This window comes from Patiria miniata, unplaced genomic scaffold (assembly GCF_015706575.1).
Source record: "Patiria miniata isolate m_02_andy unplaced genomic scaffold, ASM1570657v1 HiC_scaffold_26, whole genome shotgun sequence".
NCBI classification, from domain to species: domain Eukaryota; kingdom Metazoa; phylum Echinodermata; class Asteroidea; order Valvatida; family Asterinidae; genus Patiria; species Patiria miniata.
The window spans coordinates 7,412,535-7,440,016 of NW_024037065.1; the positions used below are offsets into that span (position 1 = coordinate 7,412,535).

The 27,482-nt window shown below is 41.0% G+C and overlaps 1 protein-coding gene across 1 annotated transcript in view; it reads left to right on the top strand.

Moving 5' to 3' along the window:
- The first annotated feature begins 16,322 nt into the window (after positions 1-16,322).
- LOC119734122 (extracellular matrix protein 3-like) overlaps positions 16,323-27,482 on the top strand; it is a 30,629-nt gene continuing 19,469 nt past the window's right edge. Inside the window, exon 1 of the mRNA XM_038207478.1 lies at positions 16,323-21,556. Coding sequence (XP_038063406.1) covers positions 16,537-21,556 — 5,020 coding nt within the window. The 5' untranslated portion in view covers positions 16,323-16,536. The remainder of the gene's footprint in view (positions 21,557-27,482) is intronic.

Below are 27,482 nucleotides of genomic sequence, written 5' to 3' on the forward strand. Positions count from 1 at the left end.
GACTGTTTGTGAATGACAGTCTCAAGCATCCTGTGAAATCTTAGCACCTGGTGTGCTGTCATTTTCAAGAAAATTTGATATTTTTTTGTATCATTTTCCAACGATGGTCGGCCGACCAGCGTTGGAAACAAAACTGACTTTTTTTCAATACTGCCCCCAGTTTACCAAATTTAGTTAGTCCGCATTTTGTTTGCAAACGGTTAGTCGGTTACACATCCATGAAATTTAAAGGGTGCAAGCCAGCTAGTATGTACAAGTACAAATGAGATATGTTATTATGATGGTATTTTGGACATAATTGGTGAAACTTTCTTGTACATGTATATCCTTTGTATCATTTTGAAGAAAAGCGCTAACAAAGAGCACACGCTAAAACAATCTGACCACGGTTCCATGGTTCAACAAATTAATTGAATTCGTATACTGATGTGACTGCATTTCAAACATTGCAGTCACATCAGTACGATATATGTATACGTGAAACTTTCATCAAATATGTCCAAAGTACCAGCCTATAACATATCTCATTTGCTCTTGTTTTGATAACTGCTACATATTTTTTAAATATTTCATATTTTCTTTAATTTGGGTCCAGATCATTCTGACTGCACCCTGTAGAGTATGTCGGTAACGAAATTTGCCAGAAATACAGGAGATTCATTGATGCTATTTGTCTCGACATTTTGTTATTTACAAAAACAAAATGTGACCAACAAACGATCCTCTTTGCAGATGCCACATGTGCTTGTTGGGGGTAAGTAGTCTGTAGGTAAGTATACCACAGGTGATTTTTAAAACAAAATCCAAAGATATTTTCCCCAGTTAAAGTTGTTACTTACATGGAACGATGTCTATTAAAGGGAATATCCAACATTTGCAAATATTGAAAACACCAACATTTGCAAACATTGAAAAACAAAACTACCAATTTTTTACGAATACCTTACTAGATGACAGTCTAAAGCATCCTGTAAATTATAGCACCTGTGGTGTGAAGTCATTTTCAAGAAAAGTGGTATTTTTGTATCATTTCCAACGGTGGTCAGCCGATCACCGTCGTTGGAAAAACCTAACTATTGTTCAACTACTGCTCCAAATGTACCTTTTTTCAGTCCAAATTTTGTTTCCTATTGGTTACATGTTCATGAACGGGTGCAGGCCAGCTAGACTGGTTTCCTTACCTTACAATTTTCCGACATCTATAAATTGATCCATTTCATCTTTAGTGGAGTCAGGGAACCGGACTACTTGAACATTTTTGTTTTTCTAGGTTTTCCAGCATTGTCGAACACAAAACTACAAACATGTCAGTGTAACAATATTTGATCTATTATACTAACCCCTCAAATAGTTCATTTCTGAAAATTACAGCAAAAGCCAATGATGTACATTCCCTTTAAAGAGGGATGGGTTAAAGTGGTTCATGACATGAATTTTTCTTAAAAACATATTTCGTGCAAGTTTCTAGTCCTCTTAAATGTATGAAAACTATTTGACATCCCTTTTTGGCCAGTGATATTCAAAAGTGCACTTCTGTACGAATTTAAAATGTTCCATGCTTTTCCTGACAGCAGAGGGCGCTGTTGATGTGATGTCATTTCAAGACGACACTAGCTGTTCAGTTTCAGGGTTTTCCGTTCAAATTGTGAACCCAAACATTTTGCTCATTGAAAACATTTATTAGAGAAGTTTGCTCATTGGCTTACTGCCTAGCTGTACTGACACAACAACGAATCATTTATGGCACTTTAGGCCAACTTAAAAAAAAGTCTCCGGTTTCTGGTATGGAGCTTGCCTAAAAAGTGGTGCGGCGACGCGGCTTTTTTCTCTTTTTTTTACCTGATTTTTTTGCTTTAAATGTCGGCTGATGACTGCAAATGGTGCCCGACTAAACTCAGTGCAAATATATGGGAGTCCAGAGAGGCCACATAAAGCTTATTCTCGACCATAACCCAATCTCAAAACACGTTAAAATTGTGCAGCAGCAGGATTCCAGTCAAACCAGTGAGTTTGGCGGTTTTGAGACATCATCTTTCATTGAAAAAAAACTTTTTCATTTTGCCGACGCGCATGGCTACGGCGACGCGCGCGCATACCAGAAACCGGAGACTTTTTTTGGCCTTATGACAGCAAACTATCCAGAATTCTAGCAACTGTTTTTGTGCGGAAATAGCTGTAACATTTCTTGGTTTCTGCCTGGAATGACATCACAGCTTTGCTAATGAATATCAAAATTCACCTTAGACTAAAAACAAAGAAGACACCGAAATACCCTTGAAAATGGCAAAATGGATATCGAAAATACGGTTAAACGGGACATAAAGGTGCATTTAAAATATAATTGACGTAAAGGATATTATCGAGAAATTATTTTGAACCGCTTTAATATTATTATCGCATCATTTTTAGCTGTAAAAACAAACCCAGAAAATCATTCAGAATTGTATTTATTTATTTATTTGTAAAGAACACAAAGAACAGACAGAGTATTAGTGTGTTAATTTCATTTCTGTTATTGTCCCTTTTTCTCTCTCAGTGAGTTGTACTTTACGAGACCGCTTTTGTAGGTTATAGTGCTTTTTATAATCGCCAGACGGCTGAGAGCCCACACACGTCCGCCACGGACATAATCACACAAACAACAAGACTTCAAGTTGCATGTCAGTCGGCCTGTCCCCCTGTTAATGTCATTAACGCTAGCTTCCCGAGATCCAGTCTCTCTCCACATTGCGTGCAAATTGTATGTGGGCCACGACAGATTTTGATCAGTTCAGCACATTTTGGCGGAGGAAACCGACGTTTTCGGCCCGCCCGAGTTCAGACCAAAGTGGGATAAGGTGTCCTCGGGGGGAAAATAGTTCAGTACGACTCCAAATAAAAACATTACCGCAAATTGTACCGCAAGGACTAGTGCACTAAATTGATTAATTAAAGGTATAGGATCATTCATTGGCTCTTTGTAAATTATTTTCGGTTGAAGCGACAAAACTGTTCAAAATCTTAAGAAGGGGCTCATGACAGTTTCAGGACAATAGCTACTATTCAGTTTTAGAAACCAGATAATTTTATTGAAAGGATGAAAAATATATGGGTGGGGTGGTTTTTTTCTTCTTCGGGGGGGGGGGGGGGGTCTCGTACTTAACCCTGTTTTGTTTTGATCGAAATCATTTCAGGCGGAATAAGCTCACAAGGTATTGGGGACCAACCCTATGAGAAAGATGTGTTTTCTTTAAGTCGGTAGGTATTTTTCCCAGTGTTCCCCCCACCTGCCTTAAAATTGGTGGTGGGAGATTGGGTGCACAATAATTTATTTTCATGACATAACGCACGATTAGCCTGCACTGCACTGAATTGACGGGACATAAGGTATATGGCGTAACATTAATGGCATTGGGAGTTGCGGTAAAAAGTGGCGGTTGTGGCACGCCACCCCCTCCAGGATCGAGGCTGCCCCCCCCCCCCCCGTTCGCGACCCCCCCCCCCCCCGCCCCCTTTCCCTGAATCCCTGGACTGAAAGTAAAATCGAATTTACTTACTCTTGCAGCTAACTTGTAATATACTTGTCAGCATTTTTGTAGTCTTGAACAAGATAACATTTCCAGTTGTGTGTTTTTTTGTTTTTCCGGCTATTTTAAAACGTTTATCATTCGAATTCACCAATACTTATATTCAAATTGATCCATCAACACAAGGGCGGATCAGGCCCCCCCCCCCCACCAAAAAAAAACGAACCCAATTTTGTTATAAAGTGACGTCGCAATAAAAGCAGGCACTGCGTACATCACCCCCCCCCCCCCCCACAAAAAACATTGTGTTCTGGATCCGCCCTTGCATCAACATCGATTTAGTGCACTTCCAATGTTTAATTTCGTCTTTTGTCAGACGATGTCAAATTCAGCCTCAGGCAAATTAAATCTACGAGCACACGTTTTCGTCCCGAGAGTATTAGATTTCCTCTCGTCTATACGCCAAACCTGGTTATTCAGAAATCAAATTCGTCTAAAAAGTAAGTGATTTATATAAAACGAATTCGATCTCTGAATGCTGCCTTTTGTAATGACGAGTATTCTCGACCCGGCGACTAAAGAGGGTGACCAAACTTTGGAATTGAGTGGTAAATGACTAAATTGGTTTGGTAAAAGCGTGTGAAATTTTTCTCGGACGAAATTGAATGATAGAGCTGGTGAATTTGAATGAAAAATGTTAGCTGGGAAAACCTTAACATTTTGTTACGGCTGAGAAATTAATTAAATTAATTAAAAACCAATATCAAGGCAAACGTCGAATTATCAACCAGAAAAGGGGATGATGGTTTGGACTATCTTCGAAGGTCACACAGGGTTCACAATCAAGTGTTGGGGCATGGTGTGATGACACGCCTGCCGTGTCAACACGAGTTTCCTCTCGATAGTGTGAGCTTAGAAACCTCCTTGTCTGTTCCCAGGATAAGTGGCTAAAAATACGCCAGTTGCGTAAGCATGATCCAGCATTTAGTTATTAAGCCCCTATTCCACATCTTGCTTAACAGGGTGACGGTTGTTTTAACCCGTGTACTTTCCAATTTGGGAGGTTTTCGTGGGCGGATCGGACCAAATCGCAACTGCGTCATACCCTACTGTTTGGCAGGGCCCGCAGACCCGGATTTTGCAGAGGAAGTGGCATAGCGCCCTCTTTCGTCGAATATAATTGAGGACCTCAAACCACACCCTGAGTTTGTCTCGGACGCAGCAAAATGTTTACTGTATCATGTTAGGCCAAAAAAAAATAATCGGTCTCTGGTCAGACCGAAGTTCCGTAATTGATGCGGCGTCGCGGGGTTTTTTTTGGGGGGGGGGTTGCTTTTTTTTTTTTTTTTCAAGCTTGAATTGTACTATATACAGACAAGGTGGGTACTATTTGGCTTTTTTGTGTCCTCATTATACATTGGTGTCCTCCATAATTTGCCTTGGTGCCCTATATCATTTGCCTTGGTGCAATTTCCCCATTCCTTGGTGCTCCTTGGTACAAAATTTGAGGAGGTGCGGCAATAGAGGGCGCTGTTGTAGCTTCCGTGTTAATTTTAAGAAGAAAAAAAAAGGTTGACGCGCATGATTAAAATCGACGCGCGCGCTGACCAGGGACCGAGTATTTTTTTGTTTGGCCTTAAATACGATATTTTTTCTTCAAGAAATCTTTCAAAGACAGAAAAAGTACTGCAGATTTATAATGGGGGGGGGGAGAAGGGTATTTGCTGCCTTAAAACAAGTTTATACAGGGTGAGTAAAAAAGAAAGTGACCTAAATTAATGATCCCCCTTAAAAGAAATTACATTTGATACATCTATGATGTATGTATTAAACGGGCATGTTCTCTCACTCATGTGGAAAAAAAGGAGTACTGAAATTGATTCATGCTATCAGAATTACGCATGTTTTACTTAAAGTACCCATTTTCACAGCTACCCTTGAAAATGAAATGCTAAATGCTTTGAAGCCATCTAGCTGAGTGACAACAAGAGATTACACACCGGCATTCAAATACAAATGAGATTTTAAAAATTTAAGTCAAGTCTGAAACATACAGTTTACTGTCAGATTTTGTGTTTTGTATATGAGGAACAAATCAGTTTTTCCCCTGAAATGATGATGATGATTCTTGTCTGTTTTCCTTTGCAGGTTTTCGATGGAGGTAGGGGAAAAACATGGTTCATTGTATTTCAAAGTTATTCATCAATGTGTATATCGGTAAAAGATCGGCGGTGGACAGCTGAATTTCTGTGTTATTTCTATGAACATAGAAATAACTTGGGAATAAAGTATGTAAATTACGTCAGATTTTCACAGTTACTAGTCAATTCCTGTGTTAAATTTTTATAAAATGGAGCGAACCACATATTTTTAAATATTTTTTCTAACCCGCTCACTATTTTTTGACTCGCCCTGTATAAAAAGGAACCACACAATTTTCTCGAATAACTTGGAATGTACAACATTTGCTTTTGCTGCAATTTTCAGAAATAAATGGATTTGGAGGATAAGTATGTTATAGAAAAAAATATGAAACTGACTTGTTTCACGTTTTGGGCTTGCAGATGCTGGAAAACCAAGAAAACCAATCATGTTCTTGTAGTCTGGTTCCCTGACCCACTTAAGATAAAACGGAGCAATTTATAGATTTTGGGGAATTGTAAGGTCAGCGAATCAGTCTAGCTGACTTGTACCCCTTCACAGGTGTGTAATTAATTGCAAAGAAAATGCGGAACAGCATAATATGAACAATTAGGAGCAATTTTTGAAGGAAAAAACCCAAATTTTTTCCAACGCTGGTCGGTTGGAAAATAATACAATTTTTCTTGAAAATGTCAGCACACCAGGAGCCACAATTTTACAGGATGCTCTAGACTAGTCATTCCCTAACCTAGTCATTCCCTAACAGTCCAGTAAGGTATTTCGTGATAACTTGATCACTTCGTTTTTTGATGTTTGCAAATGTTGTAAATTGTACATCATTGGCTTTTGACGGTAACTTTCAGAAATGAACTATTTGAGGGGTTAGTATAATAAATCAAATTTTGTTACACTGACAGGTTTGAAGTTTTGTGTTCGAAAATGCTGGAAAAACCAAGAAAACAAACATGTTCAATTAGTCTGGTTCCCTGACTCCATTAAAGATGAAATGGATCAATTTATAGATGCCGGAAAATTGTAAGGTAAGGGAACCAGTCTAGCTGGCCTGCACCTGTTCATGAACATGTTACCAATAGCAATCAAAATTTGGACTGAAAAAAAATGGTAAATTTGGAGCAGTAGTTGAAAAATAGTTACGTTTTTCCAACGGTGGTCGGCCGACCACCGTTGGACATTTATACAAAAATAACACTTTTCTTGGAAATGACTTCACACCCGGTGCCATAATTTTACAGGATGCTTTAGACTGTCATTTACCAACATCCTAGTAAGGTATTTTGTAAAAATGTGATCGTTTTGTATTTCGATGTTTGCAAATGTTGTATATTCCCCTTAACAGACTCTTGCTTATTCGCAATGATTTTAACACGCAGTGTAGGCATGGCGTCGCCAGGATTTTTTTCTAGAGGGGGGCAAAAAAATTTTTGCCCAAAAATGCTTGTATTTCTCAACACATTCTCGATTTATCAGTTTTAGAGGGGGGCAGGGACATTTTGCCCCCCCCCCCCCAACTCATTAAATTTACACCACTTTGTCTTCGCGCCTCTTTTTTTTTTTCTTTTTTTCTTTTTTCTTCCTTTTTTTTTTTTGCTTTTCCAGGGGGGGGGGCAAGTGCCCCCTTGCCCCCCCCCCTCGCGACGCCCATGAGTGTAGGCCTATACATACCCCTCTTACCACTTTGCACTTAGTTGTACAGGGTGAGTCCAAAAAAGCGGAACCCAAACCCCCAAATAGCATTAAAAAATAATAATGACTGGAAAGACGATTTCATGAGCTACTTGTAGATGAAAGAAATATACTGAAATTGGTCAATCCGTTCAAAGAATGTCACCATTTAAACACAGTGACCATAAAGCCTGTCTCGTCCAAAAACTGCGATTTTGAAGAATCGTCGTCACAATTGTCTTCAAACATCACCAGCGATAAAATCTCAGTTTTAACGTTTAAAAATTCAACAAGGTCCTTTTGAAGGCCCGTCTTTAAAAAAAAGAGTAGATTTTATAAATCATATTGTTTGCCTAACCAGGGTTGTTAATAAAGATATTGTGTACTACAGTTGGTGACAGTTGTTGAAACAAGTATTCCGTGTCGTTTTCTTTGTTGTTCCAAACAGTCAGAAAACACATGGACGAGACAGGTTTTAGGGTCATTGTGTTTCAATGGTGATTTTCCCTGAACGGATTGAGCAATTTCAGTTATTTTTGCATCTAAAAATAGCAAATGAAATTGGCTTTCCAGTCATTATTATTTTCGGTGCTATACAGATCAATGGGTTCCGCTTTGTTATCAGAAGCTTTCGTCACGTGAGCCGAAACAGTCGTCATTTCAATCTCTTAAACCAGTGTCATGTCTTGTATATGTTTGTAAGAAAGTTTCCACTGAGTGATGTTTCATCATAATGCCTCTCATTTTATTTGTCTTATTTGTTTATCAGTTTTCGGGACGTAAACATCAAACCGGCGTCGCCGTTCCAAGTCATAAACAACAGTAAACCATTAATTAAGAAGGGCGTTGCGAACACACATCCCCATTTAGTAGTGTTAACCACACGTGCCATCCCGTTCTGTTGGTTTTACGCTATCGATACTAGAGCGGAAGCACAACATCTTCCTAAATAGTCTGGTGACTCGGCAACGCCGAGGCAACATCCTTAGAGTTACATCACGCTCATCATTAATTTCTTGGTTTATGTTAAGGTTGTTGTGGACATAATTCTGGTCGTCTGGTTTCGGTTTTTGTTTTTAGCGGGTTCCGGTCTGCTCCCAGAAAACGTGACTTGAAAGAGCTTGGAAAAAAACCCGAAGGTTTCTTTGTGGGTAGACAATAAAAGTTGAACGCAGGATAATGAGACCTTGGCAACTTGTGGGATGATAAAAATAGTAAATTTCGAAACATAGTTCACATGAATTAAAAACAAAACAAGCATTGTGGTGTAATGCATAGGCCTACATGTTAATTTGCTGGCATGCCCAATGTTGCCTATACACTGTTCTGAATTTTCTTTAAATGGTAATAATAAAATATCGCTGCCCCCATACAACCCCAGTTAGCTGTTGTACGCGTGACCCCCCCCCCCCCCCCCAAACAAAGAAGGGGTGCGGTAATGATGCCGCATGCCGGGTCTGAAGAGTTTTATATTTTAAAAATCAAAATCTAAACACATCTTGGTTTTAAGGAGGATACTTATATATTATTTTAGCGTGAATTCTACATAAGTATATGCCCTATAGTAGGCTATCAGCTTCGGTCCACAAATTGGGCCACCGGTATCAAATGATCGAAACGAGCAATGTTCATAGCGATTTTTGGCAAGGTATACACATCTAGAATTGGAAAATGTGTGATAGTTTTGTAGTGTGAGAGGTGGCAGTTTTTTGGGTGTTATTACTTCTTTTTTTTCAAAATGGCCGCCAATATGCTTGAACCGGATTAATTATATGTGGTAACAAGCATGTTTTGGCTGCCTTTTTTTTTTTTAAGTGATAGCACTCAAAAACAATGCTATCACATATTTTCCAACTGCAGTGGTGCATACCTCGCCAAAAATCACAATGACCATTATTCCTCTCATTTGATACCGGCCGAACCCCCAGGCTGATGGCCTATAGGGGGTAAACCGGGTATTTGTACCATATAGAAAATGAATAAAATTGAAACTGTGCAGGGTATCAATGGACAAATTTATGCTCTGGTTGAGTGTTCTTATCTTTTAAATGCATGGACAATAATAATGAATTGGAGAATTGTTGACAGCGGAGTTTTTTCTTCGATGATCACAACTTCAAGACAACATCTTCCAAAACCCTTACCCCTTACATGGAAAAAAGGATAATTGCAGAATATTTAAACAACAGAGTCGTAAAACAATGATAACCAATTTAATTAATGTATCCCCAGAAAAAAACCCCAACTTTGTTACTCTTATACTTATAGAGGACCACAGAGGAATATCGTTTTTATTCCTCCATGAGATGACATATAGTCATGGGCTACCCACTTACTTCAAGATGCTCAAACTTCAAAACCTTTCATCCCATGGTCAATATAGGACAAAATTAAACATGCAAAATACAAAACACTCGTTGGTGATGTATAAAGGAAGGTCTCTACAACTTAATTACGACGGAAGATCAGCTTGTCCTTTACAATCTTAAGTTAACAGACCTGCTCCATCTAAATAAATACTCTTTGAAAATGTACAAGCGGGATAAAAGCGATCGAACATCATTGACTTTCATTGTGCATAAAGATAAAGATGGGAGATTGGGTACTGATCTTTAATAGCCGGCGCCATACGGGAGAAAATAAAAAGAATGCTTGATTGAAATTTACACGATGAATGAAGCGAGCCATGGGAAATTTGCCACACCGTGGAGTAAGAAATTGGCAGCATTTTCCCCTCAATAACTTGAATAAATACGGCTTGCACAAGGGAGCTGATTGTCCTACCGAGCTTTTCAATAGGCCACGCCTTGTATTACAATACACTTCATTAGCTGTAGAGCTTGGTTGTGTATCACATGCACTATAGGTATGCACGGTGCGCGCAATGTACATGTACATGTATTCAATGTACATAGACATGCACTGTGTTTATGCATGCACACAGGTGCTGTACACATCTTGGACCCTAGTATGGCCCAACCCACAAGTTAAGAAAAGTAATGAAAGTAGTCCCGGCAGTGTCGCGTTCCCCGTCTCGTCTGAACAATACGTGCCGTCAATCAGGACCGGATTTACGCGCTCCGTGGCGTAATCATAGAAACGAATCGCGCCCTTTTGTCAAAAATAGTTAGAATTTTTGCAGAAGGATTGAAATACGTATCGGTATAGTATTCGTATTTGTAGAATTTAGGCTAATTTATCTGGATAGCTGAGATGTAACTCTATCAATCAAGTACGAGTGAGAAATCGGGCTTAAATTGTGACAATTAGCACAGAAAAAAAAAATAGTTAATGAAAAATGGACATGGTGAAGACTTTCCGAAAGGTTATTGCAATTGCCGAAAATGATTGTTTAACAGTCAGTCGGAATTATTTAGTACACTGAAACCTTTTGCAATTTTAAAGGAAACTTTACTAATAACGTCATCGCTTAAAGGCATATAGAATTACGATTCGTTTCCAATAGTAACACCACTCTAAGTCCAAAGACGAATGCTCTAAACCTAACCTGTTGAAGTGTCGTGCCGTTCAGTGGATATTACACTTTTTGAGAAAGTATTGAAAAACCACGCACAATGTTTTCATCACGAAACACGATTTCGTCTATAGCACTCATAATTTCCAACGATCGTCAGTTGACTGATCTTTGGAAATCACCTACATTTTGCGCTGTTCAGCAAGCCAGATGGAATAATTTCACAGCACCAGTGCAATCTTTAATCCTTTCTCTATGATCCAAGTAAGCTTCGGTTTCGATAAATAATTTGGTATAGGTTACATTGGGATATAAAGGATTGTAAGTATATCACACTCAGGCATTTCTGTAAATGTACAATTACAAAAATAAAACTTGCCCAAACCTTCAAAATTCAGACATAGACAACCTTGGTGGAATAAATAAAAACAGACAAGATAGCAAAAACAAAACAGTATGAGCCATGCAGTCTACCTTTTCGTTTGACTCAGGGCCTAGTAGCAACATCGGAAGTCGGTAATCATTGACTACAGCGCTGACAGGTTCGGATGAGGTTTATACGCGTGAATTGCGGTAAACCCCGTCGGCCCAAGGCTAAGGAAACATGTCTAGTCTGTGGACAACATGGGACCGATATTTGGTTTAAAGGGAAGATACAACATTTGCAAACATCAAAAAACAATTTATCACGAAATATCTTACTGGATTGTTAGGGATTGACAGTCTAAAATCATCCTGTGAAGTTATGGCTCCTGGTGTGCTGACATTTTCAAGAAACACTGTATTTTTCCAACGCTGGTCGGCCGACCAGCGTTGGAGAAAACTGGCTTTTTTTTCAAAAATTCGGTCGATCACGGCAAAACTGTTTAAACAATGCAGTTCAATAAGCATAAAGAGGAAACAGTAAACTGTTTTTCTTAATAACACAAACTTCGCAAAGTTGTTGGCCAGGTGTTTTGGGGGGGGGGGTTTGCTCCAAACGTTTGGACTGTGCATCATGATCCCTCCATGTTCTGAGCAACCTTCATTTCAGAATTGACACAAAAAATTGGGGTGGTGATGGAATTTTTTCTTAAAAACATCAAGTTAAAGGTCTTTTTTAAATACTTGCTTCCATGTTAGGCATGAGCTTACCTTTTGTTCATATCCAACATGCAAACCTTTAAAGGGAAGATACAACATTTGCAAACATAACTTCTTTTTATCAAATTATCACGAAATACCTTACTGGATTGTTAGGGAATGACAGTCTAAAGCATCCTGTAAAATCGTGGCTCCTGGCGTTTTTCAAGACATTTTCAAGAAAAAATGCATTTTGTCCAACGCTGGTCGACGGCGACCAGCGTTTGAGAAAACTGTTTTGTTTTGTTTTCAAAAAATTGTTCCTAATTTTTCGTATTCAGTTATTCCGCATGTTCTTTGCAATTGATTACACACCTGTGAAGGGGTATACAAGCCTGCTAGACTGATTCTCTGACCTTACAATTCCCCAAAAATCTGCTCCGTTTCATACCTAAGGGGGTCAGGGAACCAGACTACAAGAACATGGTAGGTTTTCTGGTTGTTTTTTTCCAGCATCTACAAGCCCAACACGTGAAACAAGTCGACATTCGCTATCACACACTAATCCTCCAAATTCGATTATTTCTGAAAATTGCAGCAAAAGCAAATGTTGTACATTCCCTTTAAATCTCATAGCTTTCCTGACCCTTTGAACTTCGAATATTTGTAACAGAGATATCTATATTGTAATAAAGATACCTGTATTAAAGAGAATTTTATTTGAAATAGAGATGTCTCTATAATATTCGTGATTACATGTTACATTTTGCACGCCATAAGCTGTTGAGCAGCGAGCCGATTTTCTGTGTCAGGCAAAAAATCTGCCTGCTTGAACCAGTCATGGAGGCAGTCACCAGCAATGTTCATCACATGGATTTTTCGTTGGTAATCTGCTTTTGCTAAGCGGAATGTTTCTGTGTTAAGCATTTTTGTGTACCAGTGGCTCCATGAAATTGCCTGCAGTTGGTGATTGCAATGACAGTGATTGTGGTTATTATATATGGTCAAGGGTGGATCCAGAACACACATTTTGGGTTTTTTTTTGGGGGGGGGCCAAAAAAACTGTCGGTCCCCCAAAAAGTGGGCCCAAAAAATTACGGCATGGGGTTAGCGGATTCTCTGTGGTGCGATCTGAGGCAATTTCTGACGACTTGGACCAATTGTTTTTTGAGGAAAAGATGGTGTTGTACGCAGTGCCTGCCTTCATTGCGACGTCACTTTAAAACAAAATGGGTTCGTTGGTTTGTTTGTTTGTTTTGTGGGGAGGGGGATGGCCCCCGTCCCCCCCCCCCCCCCACCCGGATCCACCCTTGTATATGGTGTTGGGGCATGGCAAAACTCCTTTTTGCTTATATTTATGCAGTTTGCTTTGTCTCAACATCTCAAGTGAAGACTGATTTGATGGGGATTATACCCCATAGTGCTATAGTGCTAAACTCGGCATCATCATTGCGACAGTTTAATAATTTGTGTAAATACAGACACAGTTTATCAGCGTCTTCATCACCAACAAATAAACACAACACTTCAGCATCATTTATTTTAAGCTGGTCAATTATCACATAACACCGGAAACGATTTTTCCCCCGGAAACGATCTGTAGAAGGTAGGCATCATCAGCTGTGCTGATCTTGGAAGATCTTCCAAGTCTTCGGAATAAAAGTGGTGGAAGTGACTTCACGTAATTGCTTTCTGTCGGGGTGAGAGGTCAAATGTCGGCCATTGACCCTCTGTGACCATTGAACATCGATTGATTCTCTTTGCTCCGTTGTACCTTGAAGTACGGTATATAATTTGGACTCTATGAAGTACGGACTGATTAGTCATATTGCGCATGTGTAATTGAAGATAATTCAGACAGTGACAGGTAACGTGTGAAAAGAGACCAGATTTCGTAGGAGTCCATATTATAGATGACACCGTCTCCAGCCGGGATCTGATCAATACAGGAGATTTGAAAGCGATGGAAACATGAATATTTCATCCCTTGTTGGAGCTCAACATGAAATCGATTTCGAAAATGGGAAGGGGGGGGGTTTGAAAACTGGCATACTTTATTGGCAAAAAAATGCCCTGGTATAGCTGGGGGGGAGACACCAAAACAGCTAGATCTGGACACTGACAGTGGCTTATTTGTGGGCCTTATTTACGTGTTGGCCATTTTTGTCGAGTTCCTCGAATGTATTTCATTAATTGTTAACTGTTGAATGGGGTGGTACCAGATTTTTTTTTATGCAGGCACAATGCAACCTAATTTTACTGTCATTTTTTTTTTTTAAATATGGCCTTAAACATTAGGGAATGTTTAATTACAAATGTTAAATTATTCATTGAATCAGACTGGAATTTATTATACATTTATTATAACTTGCTTTCATTTCTCTTCGCAAGTTCCAAAAATAAGATTTTACCTCGCTTTCAATTCAATAATGGCCGACTTGTGAATAAGGCCATTATAGTCTACATTACAGGCGCGGGATGGGCTCTTTAAGTTTTGACTGGACATTTTTGATTATTCATGACAAAAGGAAGGGGGCGTAGGCCTCCAGCAAAATCTGTGTGTGTGTGTGTGGGGGGGGGGGGGGCTCATAATTATCCCCGTTACGACATCGGGTCATGCAGAAAAGCCGTGGTTTACTAACAGAAGTTGATGGTTTGAAAGGCTCCACTTTGTAAATACTGAGGAATTCGGTCTGAGATTGGCACGACGTTTTGAGGAAAATTTTAGCGCAAAATTCGAAAGGCGACGGAGTATCGTGTTTGGATGGAGCTTAACATTTGTTCGTTGGCATTGACCACGCAAGCCTAATGCATCTGATCTGCCAACACTTATGTAAATTGACAAAAATTATAACATCTCTTTTCTTGATAAGAAATCGTGATAGTCAGACTCTCTGGTCAGACGAGGACGTTTTTTTGGACGTCGCCAGTTTGATTAATTACCTGGGGGGGGGGGGGACTTTACAGACAGTCACGGCAAGCATGCACCTGTAACTGATCAGACTCTAGTCTGGCACCCGGGCGATGGTGAGGCGGAAACCGCGTCATCTGCTCATGAGCTGTGTGGACAAGAACCTCCCGATGACGTCAAGTAGGCTGCTGCACTTCCTCTCCACTCAGACGATGTGTTCTACTTCTAGTCACTCATCGTGTTTTTTTTCTCTCTCTCATCAATTCAACCAATTATTCCCGCCATTTTTATTTAATGCCAATATCCTGCTAGTGGCGTAACTACGGCCCAATTTGCAGGGGGGGGGGGGAAACACTAGTGGGATCTCATTTTCTGGAGGGGACACTTAAGGGCCCGCTCTTAATAGTTTCAAACAATACAAGTTCATATGATGAAAGTGTATAAAAAAGGAACAAAAATCAAACTCAAATAGATCACCCCTAAAATATGGGGGAATAAAACACGTGGAGAAAAGTAAGAGTAGGGACTGAGTGATTTTAGGATATCCTTGGCTTTGTATTTAGGCCTACATGTAATAAGTTCATTTTTTTATGTGCCACTATTCTGTTTGCTCATATTTGCCGAAATAAATAAATAAATAAATAAAATTTATTTCTGGTGAAAGTTTACTTGTAAATAGATTAGTCGGCGCACGAGTGTCAAACTTTTTAACATACTTTTTACCCCCCCCCCCATATTTTCTTCACTGAGGGAGATTACTAATACCCGCTATGTTTAAAGACTTTTTTAGAAAAAAGGAAATATCAGAAAATATACTTTATGGGGATTGAGTTAATTTCAAAAATTGAATTATTTTCAAAATTGATCAGGGCTGAAATTCTGTCCCCACTACAAATGTAATTGCAACTGTCAATCTCAGTGAATAGTTCAGGTGTTGGTATTTGTTGGCAAACAGCCATTTCCCCCCGATTATATTAATGCTTGCTTTGAAGTGTCTGCAGTCCTTATTTCACTGAATGTTATGAAATGTGTAGCAAAATTTAGGACTTTTTTACAGGTAAATATAATTATAGCTACTGGGCTTTGAAATTCGAAGCTTCCATTCCCTGCCACTAATTGTTTTGTTGCATACATAAAATTATGAGCTAGTACATGTACATGTACATTGTACACTGTACGTACATGTACATGTACATGTACATTGTACACTGTACGTACATGTACATGTACATGTACATGTACACGTACAATCCCCCTGCGTACAATCCGTACCCAGCTCACACATCACACAGGTCAAAAAGTCACCGCCACTTGTGACTCCGCCTACATGAGAACTTTGCAATTATTTCACAGTGCACAGTGCCTTTACTGACGTGTTACTACGCGGAATCAAATAACTCCTCATCCCTAAAATAAATAGGTGAGCCTCGGGCATGGATGTTGCTGCACAGCGCGGATGAATATTAACAGCCTGTGATTGATTGGATGACGGGCGGGTGATTTCGTGTGCGGTGCCCCTGATTTAGCCCGTGCTGTATGTATTGTGTACTGTACGTGTATTAAATTCCTTCTTCACTCGTTCAGTTGTCATTCATGCACAGTGTGCGGTTCGCTGCACAGGTGGCTCTGTCTCTCCCCGTGTGTTTTCAGTTTTCTCGGTAGTTGCATTGCAAAGTCCTGCATATCTCTGCTTCTCGTGCACTGTGTGTGTGGATACATTCTGCTGCAGGATAGGGCCAGTTGAATTCCACGCCAACATGGCCAGGACTCTAGCACTTTCCGTGGGCTTGCTAGCCGTGCTCACGACACTTGTGGCGGGCCAGGGAGCCGATTTCACGCTAGGCACGACCGACGTTCGCGGCGACGTGCCCCCGGTGATCAACCAGCCCGAAGACCCCGTTCAGACCTCCAATGACATTATCGAGCGCAACAGCGGCATCAGCGTGGCCTTCGGCCGCTCCAAAGTCCTGGATCCCGAGACCGAGTTGAAAATCAACGTGCAGCCCGGTGACATGTGCGTGGTTACCGTTCTGACCGACCCACTATCGCAGATCCCCGGCCGGCTGACCCCCAACCAATTCCCCTGCGACTTCGGCCCCGGCGATGTCAAGTACGTCCACTTCGGCTCCCGCAAGCCTATGCGGGACCGCGTCAAGCTGCAGCTCCGCTACGACTCGGAGACCAGCACCATCATCATCCCCTTCATGATCGACGTGACCGTGGAATCCAAGCAGCTGGAGATCATGCAGAAGCGCGTCCCACTGATGGTAGCTGATTTGATGGGACTCAGCGATGTCTTGGACGGTTCCAAGCTGGAGTTCGCCTACGACCCCTCCCAGGTTTGCAAGGTGACCATCCTGGGCTCTTCAAGTGGCTGGCCGCGCTACGGTGAGGTTGTCGGTGGAGAGGCAATCCGGGGTACCATGCAGGACTGCGCCGATTTCTTGGACTTGGGACTTCAGTACAGACACACCTCCGCCAACGATTCCCCTCGCATGGACCACATCCCCATGGTTGTTGAACTTCAGGATGAGAGTGGTAATGTTGTACAGCAGGAGTACTTTCAGGTAGATGTCATCATTGAGGAAGGAGCAGAGAACAACCCGCCTAGTTTCAGCAACAGTGTCATGATGATTTTGGAGCTGAACCAGTTTGTCATGACAGCCGTCACCCCAGAGATCATCGCTGCCGAAGACATCGAGACAGACCCAGATAAGTTGGTTTTCAATATTACTGTCCCTCTAGGCCCTAGTGAAGGTTACATTACTAGCACTGATGACCGCAACCTCCCCATTTCCTCATTCACACAAAAAGATGTTCGTGACTTGAAAATTGCTTATGTCCCCCCAGCCAGTGACTCTGACGAGATGAGAATTTTCCAATTTGAGCTTGAAGTTGTTGACTCTGAACTTGCTTCTTCTGAGCCATTCTCCCTCATGGTCGTTGTCAACCCTAAAAATACTATGGCTCCTGTTGCAACCAGAAATGCAGGCCTTACATTGTTTGAAGGTCAGTCCCGCCAGATCCTCACAGACCAAAACCTTGAAATTTCTGATGAGAACAATCTCTGGGATGTTGTTATTGCCCCGGTCAATGGACCTTCCCATGGTTTCCTTAGAGTAGATGGCCAACCCCGAAAATTCTTCACCACTGATGAACTGAGAGCGGGCGTAGTCACTTACCACCACGATGGGTCCGAAACCTACAGCGACAACATAATCTTTAGAATGAATGATGGTAAAAATGAAACCGAGTTCCTGTTCCCAATCACTATTGCCCCTCTCGATGACCAGCCCCCTATCATCAATGTTAACACTGGCCTTCAGATTAGCAAGAATGAACTGAAACCAATTTCTGAGTTTGTGCTCAGTGCCACCGATGTTGATTCTGATGACAGCACTATCAGATTCATCCTTGAGCCCCCGTACTCCACCCAGGGCAACATTGTCATCCGCCAACTTGAATTGCCACCTGATCCCCAAAACTGGTCTTTCCTTGGTAACTACTATGAGAGAGCCGTCACTGAGTGGACCCTGGACGACATCCTCAACAATCGTCTTTTCTATCGTCATAATGGAGTTCACAACGCTGATGTTGTTATGGACAGAATGCTCTTCCGTGTAGCCGACAGCAACCCAAACCTCTCACCTGTATCTGAGTTTGTCGTGAAAATCCTCCCCGTAGATGACCAGCCGCCGTACTTGTACCCAGGCACCACACTGGACTTGTCTGTTGACGAGTTTGCCCTGTCTACTATCAGGAAACTCAATCTGCGGTACACTGATCAAGACAGTGAAGACCGCAACTTGTACTACACTATCACTGATCCCCCAAGAGACACTGATCCCAACAACCCACTTCCTGCAGGTCAAATTGTCTTGATTGAAAACCCTGATGTTCCCATCTCTAACTTCTACCAGAGCCAGATCAACCACCTGAAGATTGGCTACAAGCCTCCCACTGTCGAGCTTGGCATCACTCCTCGCAACATCCAATTTGTCTTTGCTGTTCAAGACGAGGCAGGCAACCTTGTCTCCGGTCAGCACTTCTCAATTCTGCTTCATCCAGTTGACAACAAGCCTCCATCTGTGACCAACACTGGCTTTACCGTGTCAGAGGGAGAGTCGATTTTGGTGGACCTGACCATGCTTGACGCTTATGACACAGATACTGACAATAGTCTACTCACTTTTAACATCAAGCAAATACCAGCCTTTGGCAACATTATGATTGATGGAGTTCCCATGCAGCCTGGAGACTCCTTCACACTTGATGACATCTCCCGAGGTGCTGTCACGTATGAAAACAGTGGAGCTGAGGAGTCTGGTGATGTCATTGATTTGGAGTTGACCGACGGTGTTCACATTGTACCTGTAACTATTCAAGTCAATGTACGTCCTGTGGATGATGAAGCCCCTACTTTGGATCTACCTCCAGGCACTCTGGGCTCTTTCCTCGAAGTTCCTGAGCAGTCAAGCAGTCTCATCACTAACAACATCCTCAGTGCATCTGATCCAGACACTGAGGACCTCCAGCTCACTTTCATTGTCGATCGTTTCCCCCGGGACGGCATTTTGGAAAACAATGGATTGCCCCTCGTCTCCTTCACGCAGCAAGATATTGTCAATGGTTACATCCGGTACAGACACACTGGTGGTGAAATAGGCCTTACTAAACGTGACGACTCCTTTAATTTGACTTTGTCTGACATGTCCGATCGATGGGTGAAAGACAGCACAGTCATCACGCAGATTGAAGTTTTTGTCACAATTCTGCCGGTGGACAACTTGGCTCCTAATGTAACAGTCGGTGCTCCATTTGATGTTGATGAGGGCAGCAAAAATACAATAAATCTGCAGTATCTTGCGGCTACCGATATTGATTCTGTCGATGATGATATCATCTGTACGGTGATCGTCCAGCCCAACCAGGGCTACCTAGAGAACATCTCTCCTTCCCCTGGTTCGGAGAAGTCACGTGCTGGCATCCCCATCAGTGCTTTCTCCATCAGAGATCTTCGTCTTGACCACATCAGCTATGTCCAGAGTATCCACCAAGGCACAGAGCCTAGTGAAGATCAGTTCACCTTTGCTTGCTCTGATGGTATCAACCCATCCCAGACTTTCTTCTTCCCCATTGAAATCAACCCAGTCAACGATGAAGAGCCAAAGATTTTTGTTAGAGAGTTTATTGTTGAAGAAGGTGGTATGATAAAGATCGATCCAGTTTTGCTTAACGGCGTAGATGAGGACATTCCAGGTGATATTCTTGAATTCCACATTATCGTCAAGCCGACACGAGGAGACATCATCCAGTCACGAGCCACCATCGTCGTCCCAGTGAAGAACTTCACCTTGGAGCAGATCCAGAGCGGTGTGGACATCTTCTACAAGCACGACGGAAGCGAGACACAATCAGACACTTTCACCGTTACCCTGACCGATGGCGTCCACGAGGTGACTACTGAGGTGAACATCATCGTCGTGCCAGTAGATGATGAAACTCCGCGCTTGGCCATCAATGATGGACTGGACATGGAAATCGGCGAAACCCAAATCATCACAAATCGTATCCTGCAGGCAACTGATCTCGACTCGCCAGACTCTAACCTCACCTTTGTAGTCCGCTTTGAACCCCAAAATGGTCTGCTGCAAAGGCTGAGCAAGTTTGATGGCTCTGTCGTAGAGAACATCACCCTGGGCATGAACTTCACTCAGTGGGAGGTTGACAACCAGCGCATACGTTACGTCCACACAGGCAAAGAAGGTGGCCGTGACCTCATCAAGTTTGACGTCACTGATGGTACCAACCCCCTGATCGATCGCTACTTCTACATCAGTGTGGACCACATCGACAACGTCCATCCTGATGTCGTCAATGCTGGTGTGACGCTGCAAGAAGGAGGGCGTGTCACCCTGACTACTGACATCCTCAGCACCAATGACATCAACAGCCCAGATGAAGACCTACTCTTCACTATCACTGAGGGGCCAATCAAGGGTCACCTCGAGAACACCGATAATCCCGGTGTGCCCATCACCTCATTCACTCAGCTGGACCTAGCTGGCAACAAGATCTACTACGTCCACACCCAAGATGACGAAATGAGAATGGACAGCTTCCAGTTCCAGGTGACTGATGGTTTCAACACTGTGGTCCGTACTTTCCGCATTTCCCTCAGCGAGGTTGACAACAAGAAACCAGTCGTCACCTTCTCCCCAGTTACCCTGAAGGAGGGAGAGAACAAGCTGATCACTCCCTTTGAGTTGCGAATCGATGACACCGACACCCTGGACCAGAACAAGCTGAAGTTCACCATTACCCAGCTGCCTCTCCATGGCAACCTCCTGAGAGACAACAACGAGATTGTTACGATGTTCACCATGGCTGACCTGAACGAGAACCGCATCAGCTACCAGCACGACGGCAGCGAGTCCTCTGATGACAGCTTCTCCTTCATCGTGACCGACGGCACCCACACAGACTTCTCCGTCGCACCCAACGTAGACGACTTCACCCGCACCCCACAGAAAATGAACCTTCGCATCGTTCCAGTCGACAACGGCATGCCGCAGATCGTGGTCAACCGTGGGGCACCGACGCTGAACAACCTGGGCTCTGGACATCTGGGCTTCCTCCTGACCAGCAAGTTCATCCGTGCTGAAGACCGAGACAGTGACAACACCCAGTTGATCTACATCATCTCAACGCCGCCCAAGCACGGCTACCTGATGAACCTGGCTCTTGGCAACATCAGCATCACCAACTTCACCCAAGGTAAGTTTCTTCAATTTTTTCCTAACATTGGATAACCTGGTTAATAAGATTCTGAAATTGAGAGTGATAGAAAATTATTGGCTGTTATATTTCTCAAATTGAAAACTTCTGATGATCAAAATATTAAAAAAAATCACTTGAATGCAACTGTGCATAATTGAACTACATCTTTACCCGTAAGGAAATTCCATCCAGATTTTTTTATTGGCCTATATAAAACTAAACAATTTCAGAACTCGAAATGCCCAGCTGTAACTGTGAAATTGGCTTGATAATATTTTTTTACAGCTAAAAAAAATAGTCTATCCCAACAAATTTTATTGATACAAAAATTTACCGTTCAAAGTGAAAGTTGTTTATTAATTTGTTGGCAATCTGAGCTAAAACAAAACCTCAGTTTACATCGTATTTATGGTCCATTTGTTTGCGCATGCTGTCGTGATTTTTTTTTAAATTGGCTTATTAAATTTTGCAAAAACTCTACTTTCAGAACCAACAACGAGCACATAGGCCTACATTGTATATCTTAAACTGAAAATGAAATTGGTATGGAATTTTCTTTTTGCTGTGAGCAGTTGCTTTGTTTCCCAAAACTTCAATTGTCAAACATACCAGCCATTAAATCTGTCACTTTTACTAGTCATTCCTTGCTTTTTAATAATTAAAAAAAATATAAAATAATGTGGGAAAAGTACACTCTGCATTCTAACAAATAGATTAATCTTTTCTTGATTAATTTTGGCCATGTAAAAATTGTTTGAAGGTTACTCCACGATTGTAAGCAGCCCCAGTTACTAGTACTGTCAACAAAAATTTGCAGTTATTCAATTTACAACACAGCCACGGTCCGATGGTTTGTGTTGGGTCCCATCTTTTGTGAGAAAATCCAAAGCAATAGATCACCTTCAGCAATTCTATAATATTTTTTTTCTCTTGAAAGAGGGATGTATAACTAAAGTGTAGTCTGCACTTTTCACTTCAGTGATTTCATTTTTGTTTGCTTTGGCCGTCATTGGGAGTACAGGAAGTAGTTAGGGCTAGGTCAGTGAGCTTTTGCATTTTATCCAACACTCTCAGAGTAGGGGAAATTTTTGTTAACATTTTATTGTGACTAGCGTTTTTTTTTTGTCTGGGAGGCCTTGAGATGAAGATATTTAAATACCTTGTAAAAATTTCTTGATGCAGTTGCATTCAGTGGTTTGTTTGGCATGGAAGTGGTAGGTGTCGAATGGTTTTTGTCTGGCCATGGAGAAATTCCTCCCATAGTTTGGCACAATCTTGTAAAAAGTCTTAGTTGATTTTTTTGGTTTTATTGGCTCTGGTACTTGGTATTTTTTACACAGGCATGCAACTTTTCCTCAGATCCGCTGATTTCCTTGTTTTTTACTTCTCATGAATGTCGTTACAAATTGAAAAACACTGTACAAAGTCTTGTGTGGTTTGGAATTTCCTGGTTTTTATTCTTAGTTCCCAGTTGCATGCCTGCTTACAACATTGCTATCTCCAGAAGTTCCATACAACAATTTCTCCATTTGTTACAGTTTTGGTATTCCTTTGCAAATGACTCAGCCAAAAACCCCAAATTTTTATGAAATCCTACCTACATTGTAGGCCTATTCAGTCTGTAAAATTTGATGGCGAGAGAATGCACAAAAACAATTTCGGTTCCACAAGTTGGTTTTAGAAACTTTGACCACCAACGCACGCACAATTATTGTTTGGACTTCCCACAATTTTGAAAAACAAATTAAACATCAATGTTATCCAACTGCAAGTTATCGCCCATGTTTTTTTTTTTTCACTTTACAACCATCATTTAAGCAATTTGATTCTCACGTGAAATAATCCCAAAGGGCCACCACATAATCTTGAATTGTTGGCAAGCTCCACTGATCGCTATTGTATGAACTCATGTTGCCTGTTTACCCAAGGGGGGTCAGCTGGAATGGCATATGTGTGCTCTCTTGTCGATTGCATTGTTCCTGGGGTTTTTTTATATTTTTTTTGGCACTGCTTTCTCCTTCACTATGGGTTGGATCTTTGCTCAGGACTAGGGGCCAATATTTGGTTATTGACACAACTAGTGGGAAATGTCTTGATCACTTATTGCATTTTTGAGCTGTGGAATGCAGTCACGCAATGAACAGTTAAATAAAACAAACTAATGCGCATACACGGAGGCTGGGTCAGTGCATTGGCGGTATAAGAGTCTATGTTCCTTTTGAAATTTAACATTAAGAAAAGTTTTCTGACTTTTTTCTGAAATTTTTTACTCGGCCCAAACTCAATCCATGTTGCTGTCCACATGCTGATTCGACTCCTCGGCCACGCAAAGAGAAAACAAAAACGGGAAAGTTACTAGGCAACCATCAAGTGTCTGATCCGTCCCGATTGATATTGCTCGGTTGTTGATCTAAAAAATCCGTTCCGGAATTGTTGAATTAAAAAAACCAAAAACTCAAAACTCTTTGTTTAAAAAAAAAAAAGGAAAATCTTGCAGACAGGACTTTGGTTGACTGCTAGTCTGCTGCACTGTCTGCTGTGTGGTGCATGCCAATGTTTTCTGTTGATTGTGGACTCCAGAGTGTTTGAACGGAATGTTTGCCTTCCGATTGGTCGTGCTGATAGTGTCTGAACTAGAGGGTGGCATACATGTACATGATTGGGAAATCATAACCTTGGTGAAGAGAGACTTAAATAGATTAGAAAAAAAACGCAGACCGTGGTGTCTTCCCGTTTTTTTTGTGCGCTCGGCTTCACATGCAGAAATTGTCTAACTACATTTGTACATTTGTAAAACTAAAAGTAAAATTTAAAATAAAGGCATTTTTTTCTTTCAAAGTTTAAATTCGCTATGGATTCTGATAGTTTAAGATTTTGGTCTTCGCTAACTTTACAACATGGCGATTCCCATTTTGTGAATGTTGAGTTGTCCTCTCAGCTTCATAACCAGAACTTTACTAAAAGGCTCACATTCACAAGTAGAGCTTTTCTACAAAGACTGAAATTTACTACGAATTCTAGTATTTTTAGATTTTGGTTTCACTGACTTAACAACTTGGCGTGTGTCCATTTTGGTGTACTCTCAGCTTCAATTAGCAGGACTCTTCTTAGAGGCCCTAATTCACAAGTAGAACTTGTCTTAAAAAAAGCCACATTTCTCACAATGTGTGACAGTTTCTTTGAATTCTAATAATTAAAGATTTTGGTTTCACTAACTTTTCAACCTGTAAGCTTCTCATGAAATGTTTAGTTTTCGCATTTTTTTCTCATTAAAACAAAAGTCTTATAAGTTTGAGAAGAGAAATCGCAGCCTTTGCCCCCCCCCCCAAAAAAAAGAGATATAGTGGTGAAACCCCCTTTCATGAAGCTGATGAAAAATATCAATCAAAAATCATGACCCTCTTCTAGGAAGTCATTGAAACTGAAGAGTGGGTTTTAGGAAATCTGTGGTAAATTAAATGAAACCCTCCTGCTGTTTAAAAGGTCACAAACGGTCAAAGTTTCCTTCCACTTCCCCTGGCATACTTTTAACAAACCAATGGGTCACTTGACCAATATTGACCCTAGTAACAGCATGGCTCAGAATGCATGGTTCCATAGGAGGGTTTTTAAAATAACAAAAAAAGAGAACATGTGCTAAACTTAACTCGAAGTGATAGTAACAATAATAGAAACCAATGAAAGCAACTACAGACAGGATGGAAGGGTGTATAGATTGGTTTTCAAGTGCTTCATTAGCTTCCCGGTCTTCCTGTTGTTTGTACAGACAGGAACCATTAAAATGTTGAGATCTTTTGTTGGTTGGCAGGGGTTGCTATCACAATTTCCTATCTAATCTCTCTGTTCAGGATTCTAGTTTAGGATTCTTCTTACTGTTGTGATTTGGTGTGGTTCTATTTCCAGTTGAAATATAATGTCTAAAAAAATCTGGACCTCGTGCGACACTGTGATTAAGTTAGCTAGTCTGTGAGCAACTAATAACTGCTGTGTATTTTTCATCTGGTAGAGCAGACACATTTTTGTAAATTAATCTGCGAAATTTTGTGCAGTGAAAAGTATTAAGATTAACCCTCCTATGTCAACATACATTCTGTGCCAGGTAGTCCTTTCAGTCAAAATCAATCAAATGACTGTCTTCGACAGTTAAGAATTCCCAGCCTAGGTAAAGCAAGATTGACTGGCTGTGACTGCTTATGTAACTTTGCTTTGGCTGTTGGTGATTGATAAGCCAGCTGTGTTCTCAACTTGCTTTGTCTGTCCATGGTTTGTTGACTGAGTTTGACTAGTCACAGTGCTTGCTTGCTTGCTTGCTTGACATATGATCTGACTGCTGGTGACTAGTCTGTTAAAAGTGTAACAGGGGAAGTGGATGGAACTTTTGACTTTCTGTGACTATTTAAATAGCAAGAGGGTTAGTTCAAATGTTGTGCTGCCAATCGAAGAAATTACTAGCAGAAAAAGCAGTTCAAAGATTTTTATTTGCATTGGCAGTGTATAATTAGGGTGTATAGGACATGCGAATATTGGTAGGGAAAGCAAAGTCATGTGCTTGGTCAAAATCGAAGGAGTGGAAATTTGGTAGTTAAGTTTTTTGCAGACCATAATTTACTGAAATCCTGTCCTCAGAATTGAATGTAACCTAAACTCTTGCCGTCTGCTCCTGGAGACATTGAAATAAACTAGAATTGATGGGCGGGGACGAACAAACAGGAAAATAAAGATAATGTCCGCCTTCCGATGCTTTTGAGACAGAGGTAGTGAGGAATAGGCATGGTGTAGTGACTAACTTCCTGCCGAGTTTTATGGGAGGGCACTTAGGCCAAGAAAACAAATTCTGTGTCTCCTATTACATGTACAGGTACATTTAGGATCATTGGGTGGGTGGGTAGATGCATTCTTTTGGGGTTTTTTTCCTTCTAAATTCTTAATTGTTACAGCCAGAAAAACTAGGGTGGGAAAATGGTCGATTAATTTATACATAGGGTTATTTTTTGCATGCAATAGTAACAGTTAACATGTGAGTCAGATGTTTGTTCTGCGCTTGCTGTGCTGTTTATAGGCGAGACCGCACTGCCGACCAACTTTAAAAATTTAATTAAATTTTCGAAAAAATGCTGGAGGATGTCCATAAGAGAGTAAAGTGGCAGTGCTTACATATCATAACTTAATTTTTTTTTTTTTTTAATGTTTTTGAATAAAAAGATCAGGTTCTGGGTGATTTTATAGGTTTGTTGGGGTAAACGGACACACCTTTTTTTATGGCCATTCTGTAAAGTCTGGTACAGGATATGATTCGTGTGGGTGTTGCAATGTTACTCAGTGAGCATAAATTCACACAACACCGTCATTTTGACAGCTTACCCAAAACTAGGTACACTAGCATAGTACATAGATTACTGCAGCATATATCTTAGTTTTTTTTAATGGTAAAATACCTGTGTGGAAAAGAACACAGTACGTGCTTTGTGAGCAAATTGAAATTTTTTTCACACACCTGCAGTTTTACAACTTACTCAATACTTGCTCACTACTGACATGAAGTACATAAGATTACTGCAGCGTATCTTAGTTTTTTGAATGATGAAATTCCTGTGTGGAAAGGAACACAAATCCTGCTTTGTTAATAGTCAAGGTATTTTTTTTTAACCTAGTAGTTTGTGAACTTGCAGCTTTGGTATTTGCTGTGCCGTAAAGCCTTTATGTCCTTTGTGCAACATTTTTACCCAGGGACTTGTAATAAGAAATTTATGCGACGATGCATTCATATAATGCTCTTGTATTGGTAACAAGGGAAGTTTTATCCACAGAACGTTGAAGCGTAAACTGCATGTATTGTAGATAAATACCGTAAATAGGGTACAATGGTAAATTGTACTTGCTGTCAACTTCAGGGTTTATAGTCAGAAAATTTATTGACTTGAAC